The 27,163-nt window shown below is 35.6% G+C and overlaps 2 protein-coding genes, 2 long non-coding RNA genes and 1 pseudogene across 5 annotated transcripts; 4 read left to right on the top strand and 1 right to left on the bottom strand.

The window, feature by feature from the left end:
* Positions 1-1,086: 1,086 nt before the first annotated feature.
* On the top strand, positions 1,087-7,219 carry LOC148906170 (uncharacterized). The gene is made up of 3 exons (XM_089039417.1): positions 1,087-1,166; positions 3,610-3,972; positions 6,771-7,219. Exons 1-3 carry the CDS (start codon positions 1,097-1,099, stop codon positions 7,217-7,219), a joined length of 882 nt encoding a protein of 293 aa, XP_088895543.1. The 5' UTR covers positions 1,087-1,096.
* A 990-nt stretch (positions 7,220-8,209) lies between these two features.
* LOC148906169 (uncharacterized) lies at positions 8,210-10,038 on the top strand. Of its 2 annotated transcripts, none has more exons than XR_016121550.1 (3): positions 8,210-8,335; positions 8,715-8,783; positions 9,691-10,038. It is a non-coding gene; the product is annotated as an uncharacterized LOC148906169 (long non-coding RNA). The 2 variants fall into 2 exon arrangements; XR_016121551.1 differs by lacking the exon at positions 9,691-10,038 and adding an exon at positions 9,311-9,426.
* Positions 10,039-20,582: 10,544 nt separating this feature from the next.
* Positions 20,583-21,200, top strand: LOC148906168 (uncharacterized; annotated as a pseudogene).
* Positions 21,201-21,525: 325 nt separating this feature from the next.
* On the bottom strand, positions 21,526-22,311 carry LOC148906167 (uncharacterized). The gene is made up of 3 exons (XR_016121555.1): positions 21,865-22,311; positions 21,652-21,760; positions 21,526-21,577 (listed from the first exon to the last, which is right to left on the bottom strand). It is a non-coding gene; the product is annotated as an uncharacterized LOC148906167 (long non-coding RNA).
* A 1,059-nt stretch (positions 22,312-23,370) lies between these two features.
* LOC148906166 (uncharacterized) lies at positions 23,371-24,176 on the top strand. Its single transcript, XM_089039150.1, has one exon. The coding sequence runs from the start codon at positions 23,554-23,556 to the stop codon at positions 24,079-24,081; it is 528 nt and encodes a 175-aa protein (XP_088895276.1). The 5' UTR covers positions 23,371-23,553; the 3' UTR covers positions 24,082-24,176.
* The last annotated feature ends 2,987 nt before the right edge of the window (positions 24,177-27,163 follow it).

The following is a 27,163-nucleotide window of genomic DNA, read 5'->3' as shown; positions in this document are numbered from 1 at the left end:
AAACAATTTTGTAAAACAAAAAGCTTTAAAAGAAGATAAGAAAATTTGAATAACCTTAAAATCAGAGACAGAATTTGATATCACCGAAACTAGTTTTGGAAATGAAAATATAATACTAAAATGGAGTGGTTTAACAAATCTATAAATCACAAAACAAGTAAAACTGTGACTTCATGTCTGATGGAAATGTCATCGCATACTTGTAAGAAGGAGTTGAAACGATAATGCAACGAATTCATGTTACTAAACATATATACGACGGACTTTATTTTGATAGTCGAGTGAATTATTTCTGAACCCCTAACTAATAACGTTTACAATAATCTGGTAAGCACGCCTTGAAAGCGGTTAACAAGACTCTAAGTAAATTAACCGAATAGAATTGTCGACATTGTCGCAATGGCTCTATGTTAAAACTAACGGCATCAGTTAACTGTAATCTGTCTAATCTTGCAAGCTATGCAAGCCAACTTTAAACCCAATTTTCTGATGATCAAACTTGACATGGAATCTCAGGAAAGACCAGTAGATTAAATAAATATAATTTTATCCAAAGTTAGCTTAATGCTTAACTTATAATGCATGGCGACGGATGTATACAATCTATCCTTTAGCGATGGAGGGCCAGAATTATTACCCGACCTCGGTCCGCATATTTAAGACCTTGGGAATAATGGGACCAGGTTGTTAATTTAGCAATCCATTATCCAAGGATACCGGACAGCGCCAAGGAAGAGAAGTACTTTTTGTATAACAGAATGAGTATGAAGGAAATGTGAGAGGAGACAGGAAATTCAAAAAAAACTTTTCTGAGTTCCAGATAGGAATCGAACCCACCACTTTCCCTTAACGATATCATAGTACCATGTTGGTTTTGTGCTCCTTCTTGAATTTAAACATTTTAAGCTCAAAAATGTTTGGAATTTTTTCAATTTGCTATGAACTTTAAGAAAATAAGTTTTTCAACAGATTTTACTAAATTCTATGCAAAATTTATTTTCGTCACGTGACCATGCGGCAGGTGTCAGTTGCGAGCGTAACTTCACTGACGCCATGAATTAATTATATGATCCATAATTCCAGAAATCACTTCAACATGGAAGCAAACTTATTTCTTCATCTGATAAGTTTCATTCTACTAATCTTTGCATTGGGAAATGTCAAAGGTAAATCTATAAATAATATCAAGAAGCTAAGTTTTTCATTCGTATTAGGATAGATGAATGAATTGAAAGTCCTTTAATTCAGTTGTGGAAAGTTCTGCTAACTTCTAGCTAGCATTCGTTTTTCGTATAAACAATTTTGTAGAAAAAAAAGCTTTAAAAGAAGACGAGGAAATTTGAGTAACCTTAAAATCAGAGACAGAATTTGATATCACCGAAACTAGTTTTGGAAATGAATATATAATACTAAAATCAATGTAGTTGTTTAAAAAATCTATAAATCACAAAATGAGTAAAATTGTGACTTCATGTCTGATGGTAATGTCATCGCATACTTGTAAGAAGGAGTTGAAACGATAATGCAACGTATTCATGTTACTAGACATAAAGCGACAGACTTTCTTTGAATAGTCGAGTGAATAATTTCTGAACCCCTAACTAATAACGTTTACGATAATCTGGTAAGCACGCCTTAAAAGCGGTTACCGCCATTCTCAATCACACGCGACCTCTAGCTATTGTTTCCGTCGCAACGAAGAGAGGCGTTGGTGGACGTCAATCACAAGGCATTTCCATAACATTGTCGGAAAACACAAAGCTATAAGGGCACGTGCCTATTGAATTTTAAAAAGGTATTTTTACAATTTAATAAGAAAACTAGTTGTAAAAGACAACGTTTCCCTGTCATCTCCTAACTTAACTAACGATCAGACTCTATTAGAGCGAAAGTTTTCATTTATTTTTTTTTTCTTTTGCCTTTTGTCGTTTTCTCTCTTGATTCTCATTGTTATGCGCTTTTATTGTCATTTTTTCACTTGATTTAATTTATTTCATTGTTATTCATTGAACTTTAGAGACTAAGTTTTATGACTCTACCGGTGAAATAGAGCACGCGGGATGTTGGGAGAAACATGTCGACATATTATTACTCGGGCTAGCCGCAGGGTAAGCCCGAGTCTAGGTTTACCATTTTGCCAATCTGTCGTGCAGCGTTTTGGAAATCACAGGTATCCCAGCGATCACGTGGTTTACTACAGGTAGTTCAAGAGCTGTCACGTGGTTTCAAATTACCCAGAAGCCTTTTCTTATAATTACTTCGATGCCAAGTGACAGGAAGAAGCATTTTTGTGGCTACTTAACACATGACGTCATCAACCACGTGACTACATTAAAACTGTAATAACTCTACAAATATTTGACCAACGTCAGTCAAACTTGGACAGACATACATTGCCGGACATTGCTTACACACGGGTGACAATCATGTGACATATGACGTCATCAACCACGCGACTACATTAAAATTGTAATAACTTTACAAATATTTGACCACTGTCAGTCAAACTTGGACATACATACATTGCCGGACATTGCTTACACACAGTGCTAATCATTTGACATATGACGTCATCAGTCACGTGATCACATGAAAAACTGTTATAACTTTACAAATATTTGACCAATGTCAGACATACATTGCCGGACCAACTCTCAAAGCTTGTATGGGCTTCCTGTGATGCCGTTTGGTCTGAAAAAATAACAGTAGCCACATGCAGGCTTTGCTTCCGTTTTTTTAAAGAAGTCCCAAAAAACAGTCTGTATCAGTTACTCCTATTGTAGCCCGAGTACGCGCTCTCAGAGCGTCTAGTTTACCATAAAGTCCATCTTACCAGGTCATTTGATATTGTTAGCACTGGAAAAATCTACATTGGAAAAAATTGCCCATGCAATTTGGAATATTTGCTCTTTTCGGTCTTTTTCCTCTCTTTCCAAAGCAAAAGGTTGTTCTTATAAGTAAATCTATATAGCACAAGTAAACTGCCTGACAAAACATCCTAAATGACCCGTAAATCTTCTGTTCTTTTGCTAACTAGTAGTTAGCGCGTGTTTTCGAGGCTACGAAACCTAAAAACCATAAGAGGCGAATGTATAGGCCAACAGATAGTATGAGCTTATAAAATCAGCAATGATTACGGTTCTAAATTTAAAAAAATTCACTATGAATTATATGCCAAAATGTTCAGGAAAGCCCGGGGTTTTCAAATCCACTTCTGTTTTTTTAACAGACTCTGTTTTATATCAAGGAGAGACGATTTTCTAGCTCGACCCCGGTTATGTCATGCATTTTCTCTTGTAAAATACGTCCAATAGCGTACATTCAACTCAAAAAGTACGGTGGTTTTTTCAATAGAATTCAATCTAAACCATATAATACAGTCCGTGAATAGTTGAATTAACTGAATCCACTTCTGTTTTTTGCCTAGATAGTCATTATTTTGAGAAAAGATCCAAAAACCGTGTTTTTGAGACATAATTTGTATGGGCTCACATGAGGGGCGTGAGCTTGAAATCGCAGCTGGCCAAATGTTAACAGATTTTTTCTGATGAATAAATAAATAGATAAAATATTGTAAATCTCATTTGCCCAATAACCCTCAATCCACAGGTTCCATCATCACAGGATTTTTTGACGAACCATTGGATCTTTCCTGTAATGAAAATAATGACACTAAGCAACCAATAGAAAAGCTGATTGTTACTCTTTACTTGAGAAATACTACTGATACAACTATAACTAAATTTGTTTCATACGATGGTACCAAAGTTTGCAATGAAGATCATTGGCTGTATAATATATGCCTGTCACAGGTGACGTCATATTTGACCAAAGATGATAATCGAGCCCATTTCGTTATCATGAATCCTCCACCAACACTCAATAATTGTGAGACTTACTGTGCGTATAAATACAAAAATCCGACTACCGACAGTCTTAGTCCAGGACCTGTTCGAACGATTAAACTTCGAGGTTTGTAAACAATTGCTGTGTATGACCATGCATATATTTTACAACCATCACTCCTGTACGTATATTACGTACGCGGGCTCTTCCGTGAGGTTCGCTTCGGATCCACACACACTATTCACAATATACAGCACTTAACTCACGTGTTGATTCTTACGGAGGGAATGCAGTAATGGAAAATCCCCCATCGTGACAATGATGATGATGGTGATAATGATGATGATGATCAGACATCATCATCATCATCATTATTGTTTTTGTCATTATCATTGTCATTGTCGTTTTCGTTGTATGACTGTCACACTACAGGGGTGGTGGAACCGGGGGGATTTCTCGCCCCCCCCCCCCCCCCCCCCCCCACGGAATATTTTTGGGGGTTTGGCCCCCATTAAATATTGGTGGTTCACATGAAATATATAGCTCTTATTAACCGAGTGCGATGTCCGTACCGTAAGTTATGGACCGAGTTTTTTCCACTGCCTTATGGCCCAAGCGCGTAGCGCGCGGGCGATAAAAAAGTGGAAAAAACGAGGATCCATAACTTACGGTGCGGACCGTGCAAACGAGGTTAATAAGATATTTATCATATGGCAAGGGATTGAGATTAAAAAGAGGTGAAGCAATAAAAAGATCGACGGCGTTAACGAAATAAACAACTGGCTTCTTCACCCAATCATGAATTCAGATAAGTTCAAACTCGACGTTGTAAGCTTACTGATATTATAACAAATTTACGTTAATTCTTCTTCTTGTAATACTTTCTTAATAATAATAATAATAATAATAATAAACTTTATTACTGTGTCATGTCGTTCTAGCTTATTTAAATAAACTAATTGGGGACACCTATCTAGAACCCTATAAAACCAATAAAAATCTTATCCCATGTTTCCAACCCTTAAAACAACCCCTATATGATATTTACAATTATCTAATTTACGGTAATATCCCACCCCTCCGACTAAATATACCCATTATTCTTACACTTTTGTGTAAACTACAAGCTAAATCCTTACCCCACCGACCCCATAGTAACTGTAAGATAATTCCCACCCCCAACTGATCCTAATATGTGTTCGATACTCAGATCGATACGCTTACTAGGTAGCGCATAAGAGGCAGTTTTGGCAATTATCACTCAAATTTACTTAGGGTATCTAATGACTTAACGTTCCTCTTAAGCTTAGACCATAAGACTGGTCCGAGATATCTTATGCTGTGTTTTCCGAAATTGACTGTATTAAATCTTAGTTTATTAAATCTTGGTATGATGAAGTCAGAATTCCTAAGATTATATCTGCAACTGGACTGATTAAATAAGTCAGTAACATAGGAAAGGCTTAAACGATTTTTAACTTTATACATAAGTATAGCTATATCTTGTAATCTACGATCGTTCAGAGTACTTAGGTTAGCCCATTTCAAAAGTGTTGCATAATCACTAGTCCTATTACGGTACACAGCTCTTAGGGCTCGCTCCTGAACACGCTCCAACTTTCTCCTATCCGAAGCACGACAATGATGCCATACTGTGTGACAGTAGGTCAGTATTGGCAGTATGGCAGTCTTGTATATCTTTAGCTTTGCTTTTACAGGTAACATGTTACGAAGACGAGTTAATTTCATTCACTGGATTAGTCGCTATTCACCACCCTTTATAGTTCGTAGTCTCACCTAGTTTTTGTTTTAGTTTTTCTAGTCGTTCAAAATCGCTCAACAAGTGCCGTGTAGAGCCTTGATCGAAAGAGTTGTCGCTTGTTATGATAAGTTTTACATTAAATGCCAGTGACTTTCAGTTATATCAAGAGAATATTAATATTCTCTTGGTTATCTTTAATAATTACTCGGGCTTTCGAAGAAATGCGCGAGGTATAAATTGGGCTTCGTTATTTTTTTTCTTCAGTCACAAATCGCCCTCGAAGCCCTAAGGCGCATGCGTCAAATCAAAGTCTATGCGCATGCATATAATCAGCTATGAGCAAAAGCTTGAGTGATGGCGGATATTGCGAAGGACTCGTCGCTGTTTCAAGTAATGAATAATATGGAGTCAAACACGCTCAAGACACATATAAAAGCACACACTTTTCGCGGTAGACCCACAATAAAAGATGTAGAGCGTTTCCGGAACGGGTCGGCCCGCGAATTTTACGAGTGAATCGACCTTTTATCGTGAATGATTGTGAACATTTTATCGTGAACCACGCTATATTGAGGGATCTGATATCAAATGAACTATCTTATCTGAGTCAAATAAGCATAATCGTGCATATAGACGTGATCGTGAACCCAGTAGAATACCAGTACGAACTCTGAAACATCTGACGAACAAGAGCAGAAAGCTAAAGGCGTTTGTCCACAAACGTGTTTGTCGAAGTATACCGAAATCCTCAAAGCTGCATAGTTATGTGAAGGTTAGAAAACTTAAAAAACCGTTCGATATTCTAATATGAAGCCCGAGTTCACGCAGATATGCGTCTAGTTTATTAAGATTTCCCAGAAAATATTTTTTATAACGAAGATTTGAATGTTTTAAAAGATCATAAGTATGTACACTCAGTGAACCATTTTATTTTTCGGTCCGTAACGTAAGTTATGGACCGCAAATTGACCAATCATACCTTGCCATGTAATAAAAATGCATAGGTTCGATTTTTATTACTGTTATTATAAAGGTATTGTTGTAATTTTTTAGATTTTCAGCTTCCGCTACCCCTGCACTATCGAGACATATGTATTTTAAAATCCCGTATTTTACATCGTTTTCATTTAATTGATTCAAGCGGATTTTTTCGACCCAACAGGCAGGATTAAAGGCAACGTTGGTGGAAGAATACATTTAAATTGTCCTATCCCGCAAAACGGACTTGAATGCAATTCGTCAAAGGTCGTCTACTTGAAATTCAACAATAAAGTTGTTAAAGCGGTCAACATCACACAATCAAAGAATGAATTTGCTTGTGTGAATCATAACAGTAATAAATTTTATAAAGTCTACTGTCAGGAGCACATGAATTTATCGTACGTCAACGGCAGCAGCGTCGTCTTCGTTTTGGAAAAGACACCAGTCTCTCTCAACAACACCGAATTACATTGTGTTGTAAAGTTCTTTGATTGTTTAGAGGACGACTATCACACTCCATTTGAGACGATTATACTCCAATATAAGAAGAACGGCAAGTACAATTTTCTTCCCAGTTTTGAATGGCTCTTTACGTTCTTGTGTGTGTGTGAAACTCTTCTACGTGAATGATTGTGACCATTTTGACTGAAATTCAAAAGCTAGTGTTGGCGTCACCCTAAGGTTTTTTCATGAGCTCATTCAATATTGTTCCCAAGAGAGCCTGTGCAGGCTCGTGGGTGGATATGACTGTTGTATGTCCCGTGTAATACATTCAAGATGTGCCCTAACAGTATTAATATTATAGTAACGTTTGCGCTAAACATTATTGTCGTTTACTGAGACATGTAACAAACAGCAAAACAAGATCTACTTTGAATAAATTACTGCACCAATGTTTGATCACAAAAGTTCACTGAGTGTAGTTTTTTGTCATTGAAACCTAATATCAGTAACGTTTTCAGTATATGATGCGAACACTTGATGTTAGGTATGATTACTTACAGATTCATTCTGCATTGACAGCAGCAACACCATGTTGTTGTCGGTATTGCTGTAGTCACTGTTTGTTTATGTTGTTATTTTATTTAGTTTTGGTCTAATTTCAGCTGAAAGGGTAACTGTGATAAGAAGTTCCTGTGTGGGATAGAAAACATGTATTTGAATGTGTAAAACCCAATGTGCAGATGTAACCCATGACTGCAGTGATGGCACCGATTTTGTAGTGTTGCTGAACATCAATTAAATAAATGGAAGTCAGTCTGCTATGGGACTACCCATAGGAAACTGACTTTGATTTGTTTTTTTTACCGTATAACGTCATTTCCTGTTCGATTACGGTACACTGAGAGCCATAGAAAACTGACTTCGATTTGTTAAATCGACAATGGTTCTAAGCCAATTTCGCGCGAGAAATTTCCAAGTTAATGTAAAAGTTGTTGTTGCTGTTGTAGTTGTTATTGTTTTTCTTGTTCTTGTTGTTTTTGTTGTCTTGTTGTTGTCGCTAAACATTTAGTAAATTGTCGTTGCTGTTGTTGTTGCTGTTGTTGTTCGTGTTGTCGTTGCTGTTGCTGTTGTTGTTCGTGTTGCTGTTGCTGTTGCTGTTGTTGTTCGTGTTGTTGTTGCTGTTGTTGCTCGTGTTATTGTTGCTGTCATCGTTGTTGAGGTAGATAAACTGCTTTCTTTCGGTTTCAGAAACTACAGCAACGATGACCCCGACAAAAGAAACGACGACCCCAACAAAAGAAGGTTAATAATATTTATTATTCGACCGTCAGTTGGAAACAAATGATAAATACTACAGTTTTCAGTGGTTTGATTAGCTTTACATCAATCTTTTCTGGAATAGCGAACATGGTGCATTGTGGTCTATAGCTTAGGTACCAACACTCTTGTTCATCATGCCTTATATGGTGTTGGTACATGGTAACGAAGCTAGACCACAATGCGCCTCATTTGACGAATTCATAAAAGATTTAGTTGTGCTGACATGATATTGAAAAGAAAAAAGTTTTTTTTTGGCTGATCAAAGTCACAGAGAAAGGTTAATTATCATGCATTTGGACCAAGACCACGAACCTTGCAAAGGAGCAGTATTTATTCCAAATGACGGTAATTTTCTTTTCAGGGAAAACATCAACTACTGCATCAAGCACGAATACATCAACTAATGGAACGACGACTTCCACAGAAAAAGGTTAATTATGATTGTTGTTTGACTACTTAGCAGCCCCCCTCATCCCCCCACTCCCCACAAAAAACAAAAACAAAAAACAAAAACAAAAAAAAAAAAAACAAAAAACAAATACCACAGGGTCTCACAGTTATCTGTGGTTTTGTTAGCTTTACATGAATCTTTTCTTTTTTCTTAAAAAAAGGAAATATGATATTTTCTGAGATAGCGAACAAAAGCTTGCCTACAAACATCTTTTGCTCATCATGTTTTATACGGTGTTTTTGGTGCCCAACGTAGGCCACCATACACCTCTTTTGTCAAATTCAAAAAAGATCTGTAGTGCTGACATGATATGAAAAAAAACTCTCATATTTATCGCGGAAAGATATCGCGGCTTATCAAAGTCAGGACATGGCTAGCGTGTGTTACTTTATGTGGAGGGAACTAGGAATACCCGAGATCCCGGAGAAAAACCCACAAACCAAGAAAGAGACCTAATGAACTCTACTCACATGTGATGCTGAGTCTAGGAATCTAACTCAATTTAGACCCAGGAGAAAAATCCTCGAATCATGGGAGTGACCTAACAAACTCTACTCACATGTCATGCCAAGTCCAGGAATCCAACCTGAGATCATAGAGAGATAAGAGGTGAGTCCACTACCGCTACAATACAACATCCTTGATTGTTATTATGCTATTTCATTATGTAACATTCAATGCTAATATCTGTAGTGGAAGAAGAGGTTTCAAGATTCATATCAACTAATGCTCTAATCCACTCGTCCATAGTTTGTTGATAGTTTTAATTGATCAAAAGTATGTCTTTTCTTTATCCCACGCTCTTCCCTTTAGGACCTGTTCACAGACTTTATTGGATTTTTTAGCTCAGACTCATATTTTTCTTCTTTGTTTTCGAATGAAAAAGGTTTGACGGATGGAGAAATAGCTGGCATCGCATTTGGGTGTGTTGCTGTTGCTATTGTTATAATAGCGGTTGCAATATATGTGATAAAGCGTTGTCGTCAACAGAACAACGAGAATGGCGGCGATGTTCAGGAGATGTCCCCTATGCAACCAAGCAACAATGAAGCTAGTTAAATAACCAAAGTACGGAGAATAAGTGCGTTTATAAATAGCCTAATTAACTTCGTCGGCTCAATCCTCCTTACCGTAAGTGTATGGACCGAGTTTTTTTCACTGCCTTAATTATGGCACGAGCGAGTGTGACAAAAAACTTGAAGTGTTCATCAGGTTTGAGTGTCCTTACTGTAGTGCCGGCATCGAGGAAGAAGAGAAGACTTGGTAACATATATACATTTTTTTACTCTTTCGCATTACGGAGGACATTATCTTGATCTCGAATTTAAAAAAATGATTAATTATTTCGATTTTATTTTCACCATTCACTATAATCTAAATTGTGCTCTCTGTGGTCGAACATGATGCATGGAACGATAGGATCCACATTACAAGGCCAAGGTTTTGAAGGACTTTAAATGTAGTATGTCTGTCATAATATCATTATATAATAATCATATACTAATAATATCTTAATATTACATTATATCATATTTAATTATTTAATATAGGTTTTTCTAGTTAGTTACCTTTTGATATATAATAGTACTGTCAACACGACAAATGTTAACAAAATGGAATGAAATATTGAAAAAAATATTTCGTGATTTACCTGTATTTATTTGTTTAATTTCTTTCCAATTTCCTTTCAAGGACTTTTCTCCCCTTGTCCTTTTCTTTTTCTTTCTTAATTAAGCATAAAACCAACCATGCAAGGCAGAGTGTACACGGCAGCCATGTTGGTGCCAGAAACAATGCAACTGATGACTTCTCTAAATAAACTTCCCTAAATAAACTACAGCATGTGCAAAATGCTGCAGCAAGACTTGTTAGTTTCTCTCGTAAGCATGAGCACATTACTCCCGTTCTTTTTAATTTACACTGGTTGCCAGTGGAACAACGTAATGAATTCAAAATTCTTTTATTGACGTCATAAAGCTTTAAACAACAGTGCTCCTTCTTATCTTTCTGACCTTATAAAATCCTATGTCCCTATTCGTTCTTTGAGATCTTCATCATTAAACCTGTTATGTAAACCATCTTACAATCTCAATCTTTATGGAAAAAGAGCTTTCTCTTTTGCTGCTCCTGAATTGTGGAATTCCTTGCCAGTTAAAATCAGGTCCAGTACACATCTATCTCTACAAAAAGATTTGAAGACCTGGCTTTTCAAGAAGGCATATGATTAATCTAATCGACTTTTATTATTTTATACTAAAATTTTACTATTGAGTTTTAATAAATGATTTTTATTGAATTTGATGAAATGTAAATGTTTTTAATGATATTAAAGTGTTAATTTTTCGTCATATTGCAAAGTGTTTTTCTATGAATTTAATTAATTGAATCATTGTCATACGTTTATAATATTATAACAATTTTGAAAAATAATTTAAAAACAAAGTTGAATGTTCTTATTTAAAAAAACTGTAAAGCGTTATGGAACTAGCGGATACTAACGCTATAGAAATTTTAAGTTATTAATATTAATATTATTTTTATTTTTGCATGACAAGAAAACTTATTTCCCAAGGGAAAAAATTTCTTTTGTTTAACAAACCAACATGGCTGGCATGAACACACTCTACAGGGGGGAAACGAAAAGAAAAACGGGGGGGAGGGGGAAGCACAAAATGTAAATATATATATAACAAAAGCAAAAGGGACTGGAAAACACATAACCTTTGGACCGAAACGAACAGTCTCGTGATATCTATTTTGATGTCGTGGGTGTCCTGTCCAGATTTACTAACCCGCTAAATATTTCATTCTTCAATTTAACTTTGAAAAGAGCTGCAAAACAGGTCAGCTATGCTAGGCATATTATTTATTCATTATTCTTTCTATACGTTTTAAATTAAATATCGTTCAAGGTCTTCTTGTATTGATTCAACCAGCCAAGCATTTAGTCAAGTAACAAGCTAAAGATAACATTCAAAAAAGAACATTTTAAAAAATCCTTCGGTTAACATTAATAAACCTTCTTAGGTGAATCTAATACTATGTTATCTAAATATCAGTGTTAAAGCTTCATAACCCAAGGCATTGGACCATTAATTTAGAATTGGTTTAAGATATTTTCTCACGTTTATCGAGCCAAAACTAAAGACTTCCATGGCCCGCATTCCCTGCGTGTTGTAAGCTGACATTCTTGCTGGAATAAGATTATTTCAAAATGTACAATGACCAGAAATACTTTATTTTGAAATGATTTGTAGCCTGTGTTGTCTGTTAAGCTCTCTGCCAGATATTGTTCAATATTTGTCAAAAAGATCTCAACATTCTATTATCAATGCGAATTATTGGAATATACTTTTGTCCAGCAAGGGTTGATTTACATATTTCATCAACAATGGGCCCTTTGCAGCTCAGTAATCACGTACTGATAAATTCACTGAGAGCAAATGAATGAACATCTTGATTCCCATGGGTGAAATTATATACTGGTGAGCAAACAAACTTTCTATGACCTGTTTCGAGAGATCGTAATAAAACTGCATTTCATAACACACTGGTTACACATTGTTTCATTCAGTTCTTTACAAGTAGCTAAAAAGAATCACCAATTTAAAATAATCAAAAGGATAATGATGGCTCACGAGTACAGACATGTGACCGTTAACTGCAAAGGGCCTATTTACCTGAAATCCCCTATAACCTATTAATTTTTTTTCTGGATCCCCCAATCTTTTAAATTTAATCTGTGAATACCTGTCCCCTGACGTAGAGCACACGAAAACATATGCCTTTTTTGCTTTCTGTTTATCAAAAGGTTGGTCCATATGTAGACCTTTCCTAAATTGGCTTGACTGATCATGAAACAATGGTTTCAAGTCAAGGTTGAACTTGATAACTAAAAGAATCAAGTTTAGTCTCGACTTCAAACCATTGTCTCATATTGGTCATCCAAGGGAATTCTGGAAAGGTTATTACTGGTATATAAGCTTACTTTTGTCCAGTAAGGGACTGATTTACATATTTCAAGAACATTACCTGAAATCCCCTATTACGATTCCAAATTTGCCCCAAAAAACTCCATTCATGCTCTTAAGTCGAATTCAATCTGTGAAATAGCAGAGTGCCCTAATGTGCTTTGTTTACTTTCTGTTTTTCAAAAGTGCTAGTTTAACAATGAGTGGTACTTGTGACGGTGGACTTGAAGCGAAGCTTGAAAAACTTGTAAGTATCAACCATAAAGATTTATATCCTGCGGTCAGTACATGCTTACCGATAAGGTATACTCTGAAACAGATTTAAACTATCCAGTCCAAGTAATAACAAGTTGCTAACTTGACCCATTTTTTTCACCTCAACCTCAAAATAGCTAATATAAAAAAAAAACTCATGGAGCAGTCAGAGAAGGATCACTAGTATCCCAGAATGCATTGTGAGTGAGATATGAGATTATAAATTTATAACATTTTTTTACTCAAACAGGTAAACTTGTCACTTAAGTAAAGTGTGTCATACCTTTAGTCTTGTCTATTTCTAAATTCTTCAAGATATTTGTCAAAATACTGAAATACTATTTGAGTAGTTTCAGGTTCAGTACAGATCCTAGTATAAGTAATATTAGTGGTAGAAATATTTTTACAAAAAGATTCATATCAACCAGTGAAAGCCAAAGAAAACAATAATAACCGTGCAAAGGAACTTGGGATACTAGTGGATCCAGCGGAGTCCTCTGTGGCGCAGCCATGTTTGTTGGAACAGTAGATTTCCCCCCTGCATTAATAATCCTTGCATTTTTGAAAGTACTCCAGGAGTTAAATGGGCAGAAAGGTTTTTCTACTTGTGGGAATGAAGATGGTGCTTAGTGTTACATGATAGTGTTACAAGATTTATTCTTTCTTTTTTAAAAAAAACGTAATATTTACATACATGGTTAACCTAATACAAGATTCTTCTACTATTTATTTACATGTGTATATATATATATCCATTCTAATGCCTCAGTTTTGAGTACTCTTTTGCTCTGTGTTATCCTCAATAGCTTGTAATACATTCTTTAGTATTGGTACAGCACTTAAGGGTAATGATGTGAGAAATGTATACCAATAAAAAAATACAATTGCCTTAGGATTCTAAGAGTTTTGCTCTACTGTAAGTGCTGAATAATGTATGCACAATTAAGGCTAACACAAAGAAAAACAGAACTCAAAACTGAGGTATTAGAATGGATATATATATACATACATGTAAATAAATATTAGAAGAATCTTGTATTAGGTTAGCCATGTATATGAATATTACAGCTTTAAAAGAAAGAAAAGATCTTGTAACACCTACCATAGGGTCTCACAGTAATCTGTGATTTGGTCAGCTTTACACAACTCTTTTCTGAGATAGCGAACATGTTGCATTGTGGTCATATTTGATTAGTCATACCTTAGGTGGTGTTGTTTACCTGGAACACAATACACCTCGTCAGTTTACCCTAGAATCGAGGGAGAGATGTGTATTTCCCCTTGTCTTTTGAAGGGTATTTTTCCGCTGGACAAATAGCTGGCATCGTTGATGCTGTTGTTATTGTGGTTATTGCTTGATTAATTATTATAGTGGTGTCTGTTTGCAGACGCTAGAAGAAGGACCGACGTTAAAATCAGACTTAAGACTTAAATTTATTCACATGCTGTAGAGTGAAGTCATTAAACCCGTGAAATAGACATTAGACTAATACACTTTAGTAGACCCTTAATTGCATTGTTTTCTTGTGTCAATTTGATTATTACACATTGACTAGCCTTTTTTCATTTCACAGGTTAAATGCCTTCACTCTATTGAAAATAATTAACTATATATTACAAAGTGAAGTATAAATAAATAAAAAATCGATGATAGGTATAAATTTGCAGAAATGATATGTAGAGAGATTTAGGGTTTGTGTGTGGAGGCCAAAGGAGTTAAGAAATACCCCAAGAACAAATTAAGACAACCCATTATAATATGTTATTACAAACAGTACTCTTGAACACATCACTACATTGACTTTAACCATGCTCAAGTTCTTCAGTAGCAAGACAGACAAATACTTTTTTACGAAATCAATGAAGAGGACCAGTATGCCCTACCGCCTTAGCTCTGTCTGGATCATACTCAGCAAGCAACTCAACTATAAGCCTCTCAATTATTGCCTTCCTTATAGACAGACCAAGAAAGAACAAAAAATACACTTCTGGCCTACTAGCTTCACTCAGCTTCTTGTGCATGCATTCTGATGCGGAGTACTTCCATATGTGAAAACTGGAAACCTATGAGCTAGTCTCAACATTCGAGGTCATCTAAAAATATGAGGTAAGGAGGAAAAACAGGAGGAAAGCCGACTCACCTTCTCCAACGTTAAGTGAATGGTAAAATAATTTTATATGATTTGAGTGATGCATGGAGATATCAAGGTTTAAACCCCGTTTCTATAAACCCTGAGTAAGACAATGATGTTTTATACAGGGTTTTTTACTGCTCCAGAAAATTTAATTTCTGTATATCTAATAATGCCTTCTTTGACATCACACTCATTACATATAGTCACTTTCGCAGCCGCTATTAGTGTTGTCATGCAACGCTTACTCCCCTTAGCTACTAAGAGACTAATTAAAATATTGGAAGATAAGCATATTAGAGCACAAATGCACTAGTCAAAGTAACCCCCCCCCCCCCCCAACCGGGGACAGGGTGAGGATTGGTGGGGCATTTGAAAAATGAACTAAGCAAATGTTGGAACACGCCCCACCTAGAGGGGCATGATTAAACACCAAATTTCCCACCCTATGAGGCCAAATATTTCTCGTATATTACATGTAAATATACATTTTAAAATCCATATTCTATAAGCTTTCAGAAAATGTATGCTTTATACCAAAAATATGCTTAATGTGTGCAAGTTCTATAATTTAAAAAAATACTATACAATTTCGATATCTTTAACATTTTAGTCAAATTAAATGTAATATGATCGTTTTATATAGTATATTGTTTAAATTTAGCATTGCTGAAAACTCAAATTTGATCTCTTTCATGTGCTAAAAATGTCCAAAAATATTTTAGATATATTTAAATTGGTCATGAACAGAGAAGAGAGATTTGGCACCATGCAACGTACGGAAATATAAAACTAAAAACATTAATTAAAGTTATGAATTAGAATAAGATAAATTAGATTAAGGCTAGCGCATACCGTCCTACGCTTCAGGCAGTCCCTTTTGCGAAATAACATAACTTTAATGTTTTTAGTTTTATATCTCCGTACTTGGATAAAGAAAACGCAAAGATTGTTTTATGAACTTTTTATTATCATAACTAAACAAATCTTATGTAATCTCGAACAAAAGAAATGGTTTCTGTATAATTAAGAAAACAACTCATCCGATTTTTAGAATCTTGATAACATAGACTCTTGCACTGTAGGCGGTTAAATAAAGCTTTCAGCATTCACGTCTGCCCTTTTTCTTATAATCCAAGTTGGAATAGATTTTTTTATTAAACCGTAAAAAGGGACTTCCTGAAGCGTAGGACGGTATGCGCTAGCCTTAATCTAATTTATCTTATTCTAAACTATGTAATATTTACCTAAGTCTTGAGCTTGGATAATTACCTAACATTAGGATTTGAACTTATTATCTTTAGATGAATTTTCGCGATTTACCGCCTGCGCTATAGCAGCCCCTGAGAGAAATTTTGTAACATAAATGTATTTATGCGTTAAAGATTAGGCTTCAGACGTCCTCTATTTTATAAATAATCATTCTAGGGAAAAATACTTAGACCATCAGTATTCAAAATAGGGATTTTGTTAGAAGAGCATCGATTGTTTGGAAAAGATGTTGTTGTTTTGTTCAACAATAAAAAGGACAATATTCAAGCAGGTGCTGCGAGAACTATAATACAATCCAGCAAACTAAAAACAGACATGACTAAAAACACGGTGTAGTAAGAATAGCCATGACGTCACCTCTATAAGGACCCTGATGGAGAGGGGGGTACCTCAATGGAACCTCACTGGAACCTCACTCGAGTGATGCAGAACTGTCATTTCATATCTACTCTAGAGTAATTTATTGAACTGATCCCGACCAAACCCCTACCTAGTGCCCCCCATAAAAACATACTACTAGTAGTAAAATCTTCACTTTCTCCCCACTCCCTTGGGCATCGTTGCTTGTCATATGTGATCTCATGCCCCACATTGCCTCCACCCTGTCCCCGGTTGGGGGGGGGGGGGAGGGGGTGGGGGTTTACTTTGACTAGTGCAAAAGTAAAACTGAATTGAATCCACAACTAAAAATCCGAAATCTATATCCTACATAACTGAAATCTGGAAGAGGAGCCTTCTATCTAGATTTTTGGTTTGGAAGCGTACCTATAAGATAAAAAACAATAATAAAATATGCATGTCTTTACTGATATTATGCTCCAATCCCAAATAGGAGAAAATGATTAGAAATGCAAATAAAAGTCACCAATTATTGTATATGTTATTAAATCTTACAATTTAAACACCTCACCTCCAATTTCCTATGAACTTTAAGAAAATAAGATTTTCAACACATTTTACTAAATTCTATGCAAAATTTACTTTTGTCACGTGACCATGCGGCAGATGTCAGTCCGAGCGTAATTTCACTGATGCTACATGAATTAATTTTAAAATCGCAAGACTCACTTCAACATGAAAGCAAACTTATTTCTTCATCTGATAAGTTTTATTCTACTAATCTTTGCGTTGGGAAATGTCAAAGGTAAATCTGTAAATAATATCAAGAAGCTAATTAAGTTTTTAATTCGTATTAAGATAGATGAATGAAAAGTTCTTCTAATTTCTAGCTAGCATTTGTTTTTCGTATAAACAATTTTGTAACAACACAAAAAAAAGCTTTAAAAGAAGACGAGAAAATTTGAACAATCTTAAAATCAGAGGCAGAATTTGATATCACCGAAACTAGTTTTGGAAATGAAAATATAATACTAAAATGTAGTTGTTTAAAAAATCTATAAATCACAAAACAAGTAAAACTGTGACCTCATGTCTGATGGAAATGTCACCGCATACTTGTAAGAAGGAGTTGAAACGATAATGCAACGAATTCATGTTACTAAACATATATACCACGGACTTTATTTTAATAATCGAGTGAATTATTTCTGAACCACTAACTCAGTAAAAATAATACGATAATCTGGTAAGCACGCCTTGAAAGCGGTTAACAAGACTCTAAGTAAATTAGCCGAATAGAATTGTCGACATTGTCGCAATGGCTCTATGTTAAAACTAACGGCATCAGTTAACTGTAATCTGTCTAATCTTGCAAGCTGTACAAGTCAACTTTAAGGAGGCTGTGGGTAGTTTGGGTCTGGCACACCTGGCCGCATTGAAACGGCTACAACTTTGTCTGGAATAACTCGATCTGCAAGCGCTTTTCACAGAATGTCAGTAAAGGATTAAAGGATCCTAAAATGATAAATTAGTTTAAAGCGGCCTTTTTTTTATGAAATAAAAATAAGTACGCTCACAACTATTTTCGCTCACGGCTGCATGTTGATTATTCACGTTGACTTCCGTGTTATTCCTTGTCGCCTCCTTTTATTTGTGAGCGTACTTATTTTTATTTGACTGCCTTAAAACACTTCAATGCATATGAAATTAAAGGAGAATATTTGTATAAGATAAATCTTTTAGTGAATTTATTTAGAAAAAAATCGTTCGGCGATTTTTTGAATGCCGCTTTTATCGGTATTTTCTATCGCTTTTGACAACAAATGGGGTCATTTAGCTTCATATCAAAAAATCCATAACGTTAGAAAGAAAGTCACAATTTGATTCATACTCAATAAGGACAGTGTCTATATTCGTACCTATATTCTAGCTACTAAAAATATTGAATCCACTAAATTAAAGTCCCGATTTTGAGGATATAAAGTTGACACGCTGGAAATGATAGTAAAAGTCCATGAAAATATTCATCGCGTAATATTTGGAAAACGCTCTCATACATTTTTTTCATATTGCAATATGTTGGGTGCCTTGATGAATACTATCGACGTCATAACGAAAAGGCCGCTTTAAACCAATTTATCATATTTGAAACCTTTAATCCTTTCCTTTCCCTTACACGGCCTCGGTCTGCATATTCAAGACCTTGGGAATAATCGGTTTCCCTATCGGACCTGGTTGTTAATTTAGCAATCCTTGATCCAAGGATACCGGACAGCTCCAAGGAAGAGAAGTACTTTTTTGTATAAAAGAATGAGTATGAAGGAAATGTAAGGAGACAGGGATTTCAGAAAACTTTTCCGAGTTCCAGATGGGCATCGAGCCCACCACTCGCTTACCTATCCTAGACTTATAACACTTTCATTAACGATATTACCATGTTGGTTTTGTGCTCTTTCTTAAATTTAAAAATTTTAAGCTCAAAATGTTTGGAATTTTTTCAATTTGCTATGAACTTTAAGAAAATAAGATTTTCAACACATTTTACTAAATTCTATGCAAAATTTATTTTTGTCACGTGACCATGCGGCAGATGTCTGTTTCAAGCGTAATTTCACTGAGGCCATGAATTAATTACGTATATAATCTCAAAATTCCAAAGTCACCTCAGCATGGAAGCAAACTTATTTCTTCAAGTTTTATTCTACTAGTCTTTGCATTGGGAAATGTCAAAGGTAAATCTATAAATAATATCAAGAAGCTAAGCCGTTTTTCATTCATATTAGGATCGATGAATGAATTGAAAGTCCTTTAAGGACGCTCATTCCATGTTATGTTCATTTGTTATAAAAATACACACTGCACTGTGCAGAAGAACAATCGTGAAATTCATACGTGTGAAAAGAACGAATGCATGCATAATTATACCTTTGGATTGTAAACAATCGACAGCGAAATGTGAAAACCAACAGAGCACAAGCGACGGCAAGAGAGTGGCTGTCATTTTGAAAAATTATTTCACCATGTTAAGAATCTTCAATTGCTTTAAAAGTTTGATATGTTATAGTGCATATCGTTAATTTTAGATAGCGGAAGTTAGAAAAAAATTTTAAGGAGCAGTTTTTAAGCAACGGCCTTCGAAGGGAAAAATTATAACTTTACTAAAACTTGTCTTGCTTACAATCTAATAATAATAACTCGACAACCTTGAATTTCATACAAAATAAAGAACGGGATTTCTTCTTTATTTATATATAAAACGTTATGAGTTTTATGTTGGTAACAACGTTTACAAAAATACATTTTTTATAACAAATGATGATTTACAACTTTGATAAGGTCCGAAATAAATTAAATACTTCGTTTTTTCTCCAAATCGGCTTAATAGAATTTTTCCAAACTCTCGTATATGAATTTGATATCACCGAAACTAGTCAGCTTTGGAAATGAAAATATAATACTAAAATGTAGTTTGTTTAAAAAATCTATAAATCACGATACTTCAGTGTAAGAAGGAGTTGAAACGATAATGCAATGAATTCATGTTACTAAACATGTATACGACGGACTTTATTTTACATGTATTAGTCGAGCGAAAACTAAGGAAAGTAAGAAAGAAATGCTCTTAAGAAGGCTCTGGGTAGTTTTGGTCTGGCACACCTAGCCGCATTGAAACGAAAGCAGTATTTTTGGCGTATATAGACGGGAAAACTGAAAAAATCAAGCCAGCACATAACAGAACAGACATAAGTAACAGTTTAAACAGTTTCTAACGGCCAAAAATCCACCAATTTTTGCCCTAGCGCCCTTGTACCATGTATAAACTCATGTCATCCATAATAACAAGTCGGATTTATCATCATCTGGAGGCCAATCAACTATTAGCAAAAGAGCAAAAAGGATGTAGAAAAGAGTCCTATGGATGCAAAGATCAGCTCCTTATAAATAAGATGATGACTTGAAGACTGCAAGCAAAGAAAGAAAAACCTCAGTACAGCATGGATTGATTACAGAAAAGCGCGTCCCTCATCCATGGATACTAACATCAACATGAAATTTGGTCTCGACAAATGTGCCAAAGCTACTTTCAAGAAAGGTAAACTGACAAAGAAATCGAATATTCAACTCGATATTGACACAGTCATTAAAGAACTTGAACAAGAGAAAACCTACAAGTACCTAGGCATAGATGAAAGTGATGGAATACAGCATTCAAAGATGAAAAAAAGGTGAGAAAAGAGTACTATCGAAGACTCAGATTTGTACTACAGAGTGAGTTGAACACAGCCAATAAGATCCATGCTATCAACACCTTAGCATTACTCAGTAGTATCATACAGCTTCAACAACATCAACTGGAAGTTAAGTGAAATCAAAAGATTAGACGCAAAGACGAGGAAATACCAATGAACCGCATGCATCATCCTAAAGCGGATGTTGACAGATTACTACTATACCCACAGCTTTGGACCCACCCCCCTCCCCTATCACTTTCGTGGTGAATTTTTAATTTCTGTATAAATTATCGAAAAGGTTAATTTATTCATATTTCTTGTTTTCGCGCGCAAAAAAATTTTGGCTTTTTTATTCATGCAAGAACGATATTTTTCATTCCCTGTTTATCCCTTCCCGTAGACGAGAAAAAGTAAGAACACAGGATATGTTTTTTAAAAATGTTTAATATTACATTGTAATTACATAAATGATGGTATAAAAATAGTAAATAGTAAAATAGTAATAGTAAAATAGTAAATAGTAAATAGCATAATAATTTTTGTATCATGACTTGATATGGATCTTGTTTTCACTGAAACACAAGTTGACAAGAAGAGTGATTACATCAATAGTTAAGATCAATGATGGAAAATCAGATGTTCTTACCTTGTTTTCTTTATCGAAAACAATTTTCGACGCCATATGCATGGCGTCGAAAAGCTTTGGGTCCGGCATTTTATTTCCCATCACAACACTCACCACTGAAATATCCGAACTACAAACAGAAAAAAAAAAGACAAAAAAATTGATAGATTAAGTTACTGTTAAGTTTTTCTATCTACTGGTAAGCAAAAAGAAAAAAAAAAGTGAATAACTTACACGCAGATTGGACATTTGTCCAAATCGAATGCTCTGTGAGCACATGCATGACAAAGCATGTGCCCACAGAGCCCTAAGAATATTTTCACATTTCCTCCACAAAGTGGAGTAGCACACGCTGTGAAAAAAGAAAAAAAGAGGAAGACATGTAAGTTGAAGTAGGTGATAAGGAAAAAAAAAAGAGTTTTGACGATAAGAGAGATGATACTTTGAGATCACTTACTCGATGGACGTGTGTTTGAAGACATCTTTTTGCAACTGTCCGAGAGGGTACACTTAACGTGGTATCTTATAATGGGATTCTTTTAACCAAATATCCCTCCCACCCACCACAATGTGTAACTGACATCAGTTTGGACACTTTTTTAATTTCCTTTCCTTCAAGTTTACATTTCTAAATTACCATGACTCTAATAGTTTTTGTACCACGATTCACATTTTTCCCACGAATTCGAAGCACGAAGAAAACGAAATTAATCTGAATCATGTGAGGAAACCTAAGAAATGTTGTGCGTACAAAGTGTTTTTGCGCATTCACCCTTTCCATATGAAGTATCCTTCAGCTTTTGTTTTTCATTACGCAAACTCGCTCTCTCACACACACATACAAACCTATCACTAAGTGTCACTTTTTTTCAATTTCTTCGTACTGAGGTTTACATTTCTAAGTTACGATGACGCCAATAGTTTTTGTTTTAAGAAACCCATACGCCTTACCCTTCTTTTTTTACAATGAAATTAGAAGAAAGAAAAAAAAGTGTGAAAATCTAAAAAACCGGCATTACATGTGTAATAGGGCTTTTTTTTTTTTTTTGCGCATTCCATTCCATTTTCTAATTACGTGCCTTTACAGAGTAAGAGACGTGCATAGTTTACTTTTTGAGTTGCTATATACACAAATATAGTTTTTTGTTTTTGTTTTTGTTTTGTTTTCGTATCCAACACAACGTCAGTTATACACTTAATATTGTATGCGCAATTCTGTTCATTACGATTTCTAGGTAAGAACAAGCGCACAATTCTATTGAAAAGAATAGTAAGAAGTACGATTTTCCTCACCCCTCATCCTTCATTACACCCTACTACCCATATCCTTAGGTAATTACCCTTTTTTTTCCGTTGCATTCTTATAGGTACCGCTGTTTTGCTCTTTTGTGTGTTGTGCGTCATTGCGTGGGTATGTTGACTCTAGTGTGCTTGGTTTTTTTCTTCCGATACTCACATATCTAAGTAACGTTTTTTATTCCCTAAGGTTTGGGGTTTTTTCTTCATCTATGTAAGCACATTTTTTCCTTCTTGATTCCCTGAGAGACTGTATGAAAAGTACCAACATGTTTTGAGCACTTTTTTTTTTCGTATCACAGTGAATTTTCCAACAGCTAGAGTGACATTTTTTTATTAATCCAATCAATGTGTTTGATTTTTTTTTACAATAGGATCAACATTCTTTCGTTGGTTTGTTAACAACAGCGATTCAATACTTCAATTCACCCCACCCCCCAACACACACACACACACCATCCTTCCACATGGTTTCAGGATCATGTTACATTTACCGCACCCATCAAGAACACGTGACTTCAATCTTATAAGTACGCGTACTCACTTTCATTGCCCTCACTCCAACGATTTTCACTCCATCTAGTGTTCACGAATTTTTAAAGCTTCTATCTTTACTTATTCATCAACATGGTGTCTTTGGAAAACTACAAATGTTTTTGCCCTGAGTCCTCTGGCTTGGAATTGTTTACAAGCAGGAAAGGAGAGCAATATATAAAATGTAAAAAAGCTGGTTGTGGATTTTTCACACCTGCACGAGACATGAACGACTACCTCACAAACATAGAAGAAAAGCTACTCGATGAATACAAAATATTACAGATAGTAATATGCGATCATCTCATGCCTGCTACCCTTTGGATCTCGAAGAGTCAAAAGAATCCAGGGAAGCCGTTTTTCAAGTGTGGAGAAAGGGAGAACTGTAGCTTTTTCCAATGGGGCGATCAATCTCCAAGTTTTGCTACATTGCAAAACCTAGAGAAGAGGAAGGCGAAGTGGTCCGTTGCTACTGCAGATAAGGCCACCATGACTGATGATGATGTTGAAGTACTTGAGCCACCAAGACCTAAGAAAACCAAAGTCAGTTTGAATAAGGAATATGTGAAGAAGAAGAAGATGAATCACGACAACGAACCATCACAAAAAATGAACAAATGAACTGCATCTCTAAACTTTCTTATTGATAAGTTTGTAAATTGCATGATTTGTTTACGACTTTGATTTTTTTCAATAAAAAATTTTGTAAGTTCAAACATGTTCTGTATGTATTTTTATTATGAGGATGATAAATTCGAGAAAGATTTGAGCCAATAGATAATACGTTTGAGACGTGGGTAAAGAATGAAATGTGGGAGGGGGATAATGACTCATGAATAATAAGAAAGTGCTTGATGTTTCGCAATTGCTAACACATGACTCGAGTGCTTCGAACCAAGTATAGATTTGTGGCTACACCTTGCTACTACTCACATACGACTAAGATGGGGAAGACTAAACACAGTAATAAGAAACGTCCCATCGATCCTATCACATTAAGAAAAACACAGAAAAAGACTGCAAAATTGTTGAAAAGAACAAATCGAGAGTTAGAAAGGACGAATCCTGATCTCCAGAAGGTCATCCGTCTCCAAAAGAAGACAGCAAAACTGTTAAGCTACGTCGCTGATGGAATCGGTTCCGCAGAACGTTTCCATCCCTCACGCTCCTCTGATGAACACGAAGAAAGACAAACGTATCAAGACTTGCATAATGCTTCATCTCCCGAAGATCAAGTCACTGCCCAAGAAAATAATCAAACGAACAATCTGTCTTACGAACTAAAACTAGTTTTGGAAAAACACGTTAAGAAATATGGTGCCCATGCATGTGCGTATTCCTCTAAAGTCAGTAGTGTAACAAACTCAGATAACCTTTTAAAAGATTGCATGAATGCCTTAGATAACTTGTTTGAAGAAGCAATTTCTGAAGTCAAAACAAAATGTAAGCTCGATGATCCAGTTAGAGATCGAATGCGCGTCATGGTCACTTCATCAGGATTTAAGAAACCTTTGAGCACGCGTCTCGTTAGTCTCAAAGAACAATCCCCTTCTTTGATACTTTCGGAAATTGCAAAAGTGTTGCAGTCGGACGAGGGGTTGAGATTGGATGAGAGTTTTACGATTGACATTGTTGCTCTTAAATCACCAACGGGCCGGGGTAAATCTTACAAGGTACTTAACTATCGGAAACACACAAAATTGAAAAAAAGCATAATAACGATTCGTAACAAAGATCATCTTTGTGCAGCTCGTGCCATAGTAACTGGTAAAGCAATGGCTCTCGATGATCATAGAGTGCGTCGGATAAAACAGGGGCGTCCAATTCAGAGGAGGTTAGCTGTAGAACTACACGAGAAAGCAGGAGTACCACTTGCACAATGTGGACTCGAAGAAATTCAAAAATTTCAACAAATCATGCCCGACTTTCAAATAAAGGTTATCAGTTTTCCTTCGAATAATTCTATTATTTTTGAGGGTAAAGAGAGCGACAAGCAAATCGTATTGTATTTTAACGATGGTCATTTCGATCTTATTAACCCAAAGAAACTTCCAGCTTTTTTCGGTAAGCGTTTTTACTGTAAAACCTGTAACAAATATTATACTGATGTGCGAGCACACCCATGTAACGATCCCTGCCGTGTCTGCGAGCGTAAAATTTGTGATAAGTCTTCAAGTATTATAGAATGTAAAGATTGTAATAAGCTTTGTCGTTCTCAAAAGTGCTTCGATGTACACAAAAAAGACAGCACTAAGAATGGAAAGAAATATCGATCATAGTGTGCGAAGAGTTTCCGTTGCAAAAAATGTAATGCGACAGTTGCATCAGAACGAAAATTCCAACATCGTTGTGGTGAAATCCGGTGTTTTGTGTGTAAGGAGATGGTTTTAACGGTTCACAAATGTTTTATGCAGAGACAAGACCCAAAACAACCGTCTGAGAGACTCTTATTTTTTGATTTCGAAACAGACCAGTCGAGTAATGAGCACGTTGTCAACTTTGCAGTTTCTCAAAATTTCCAAGGCGAAACTTTTGTTTTCGAAGGTTATGATGCACTGGACGGATTTTGTAATTTTCTTTTCGAGGAGAATCACAAAGATTACACAGCTATAGCTCATAATGCAAAGTCCTTTGATAGCATCTTCATACTACGATGGTTATTACAGAATCGACCTACTGCTGATTTAAGTATAATTCGTAACGGACAAAAGATCATGCAACTCCTTGTTCGTGATTACAACATCAGGATTATAGATTCTATCAATTGGTTCGGTATGGGGTTAGATAAGCTAGCTAAGACCTTTGGGTTGGACACGAGTGAGTTTTCCAAGGGTACCTTTCCTCATCTTTTCAATAGAGCTGAGAATTTTGAGTATGTAGGACCCATTCCCAACTTAAAATATTATGCACCGGATACCTTACTCCCTGAGAAGCGTGCGAGACTTATTGATTGGCATAATTCGATGCGTGAAAGTGGTTACGTTTTCGATTTCAAACAAGAAATCTTGAAGTACTGTGAACAAGATGTCAATATTCTGAGAGAAAGCTGCCTTCGTTTTCGTTCCATTTTCCTTGAGGAAACTGAAACGGATCCTTTTCAATATGTCACCATTGCCGCCACCGTCATGGGTGTTTATAGGCATAAGTTCTTAAAACCAAACACGATTGCGATAGTACCAAAACATCTTTATCGAGGAATCAATAAGATGTATTCCAAAGATTCGATTCAATGGTTAGAATTCGTAGCATATGTTACCAACACTGAAATTATCCATGCAGAAAACTCAGGCGAACATGTTATTCATGACGAGGAACAAGGAAAAAAATACTTTGTTGATGGATATGATCCCGTCAGTAAGATTGTATACGAATATCATGGGTGTGTTTACCATTCACACAACAAATGTTGTGATCCTACTTCTCCTAATCCGTTTCGATCCAATGTGACCAATCTAGATATCTATGAACAAACATTGAAAAGAGAACAGCGTCTCCGTCAATTAGGGTACGAAGTTCGCTTTATTTGGGAGTGTGACTTTAAGACATTAATAAGTCATTCCCATGCCTTTCGAAATTTCATAAGTACACACGAGCTCGTAGGTCACCTTTATCCTAAAGACTCATTTTTCGGTGGTCGTACTAACGGATTCAAATTATTTTATTCGTGTGCTCCGGGTGAAAGAATTCGATATGCGGATGTTAC

Source organism: Actinia tenebrosa, unplaced genomic scaffold (assembly GCF_029948245.1).
Source record: "Actinia tenebrosa isolate PJP-AT-01 unplaced genomic scaffold, QUT_ActTen_1.0 PGA_scaffold6__47_contigs__length_16458017, whole genome shotgun sequence".
Taxonomy (NCBI): domain Eukaryota; kingdom Metazoa; phylum Cnidaria; class Anthozoa; order Actiniaria; family Actiniidae; genus Actinia; species Actinia tenebrosa.
Note: the sequence above shows the minus strand (reverse complement) of the source record. Positions and strands in the feature narration are given on the sequence as shown.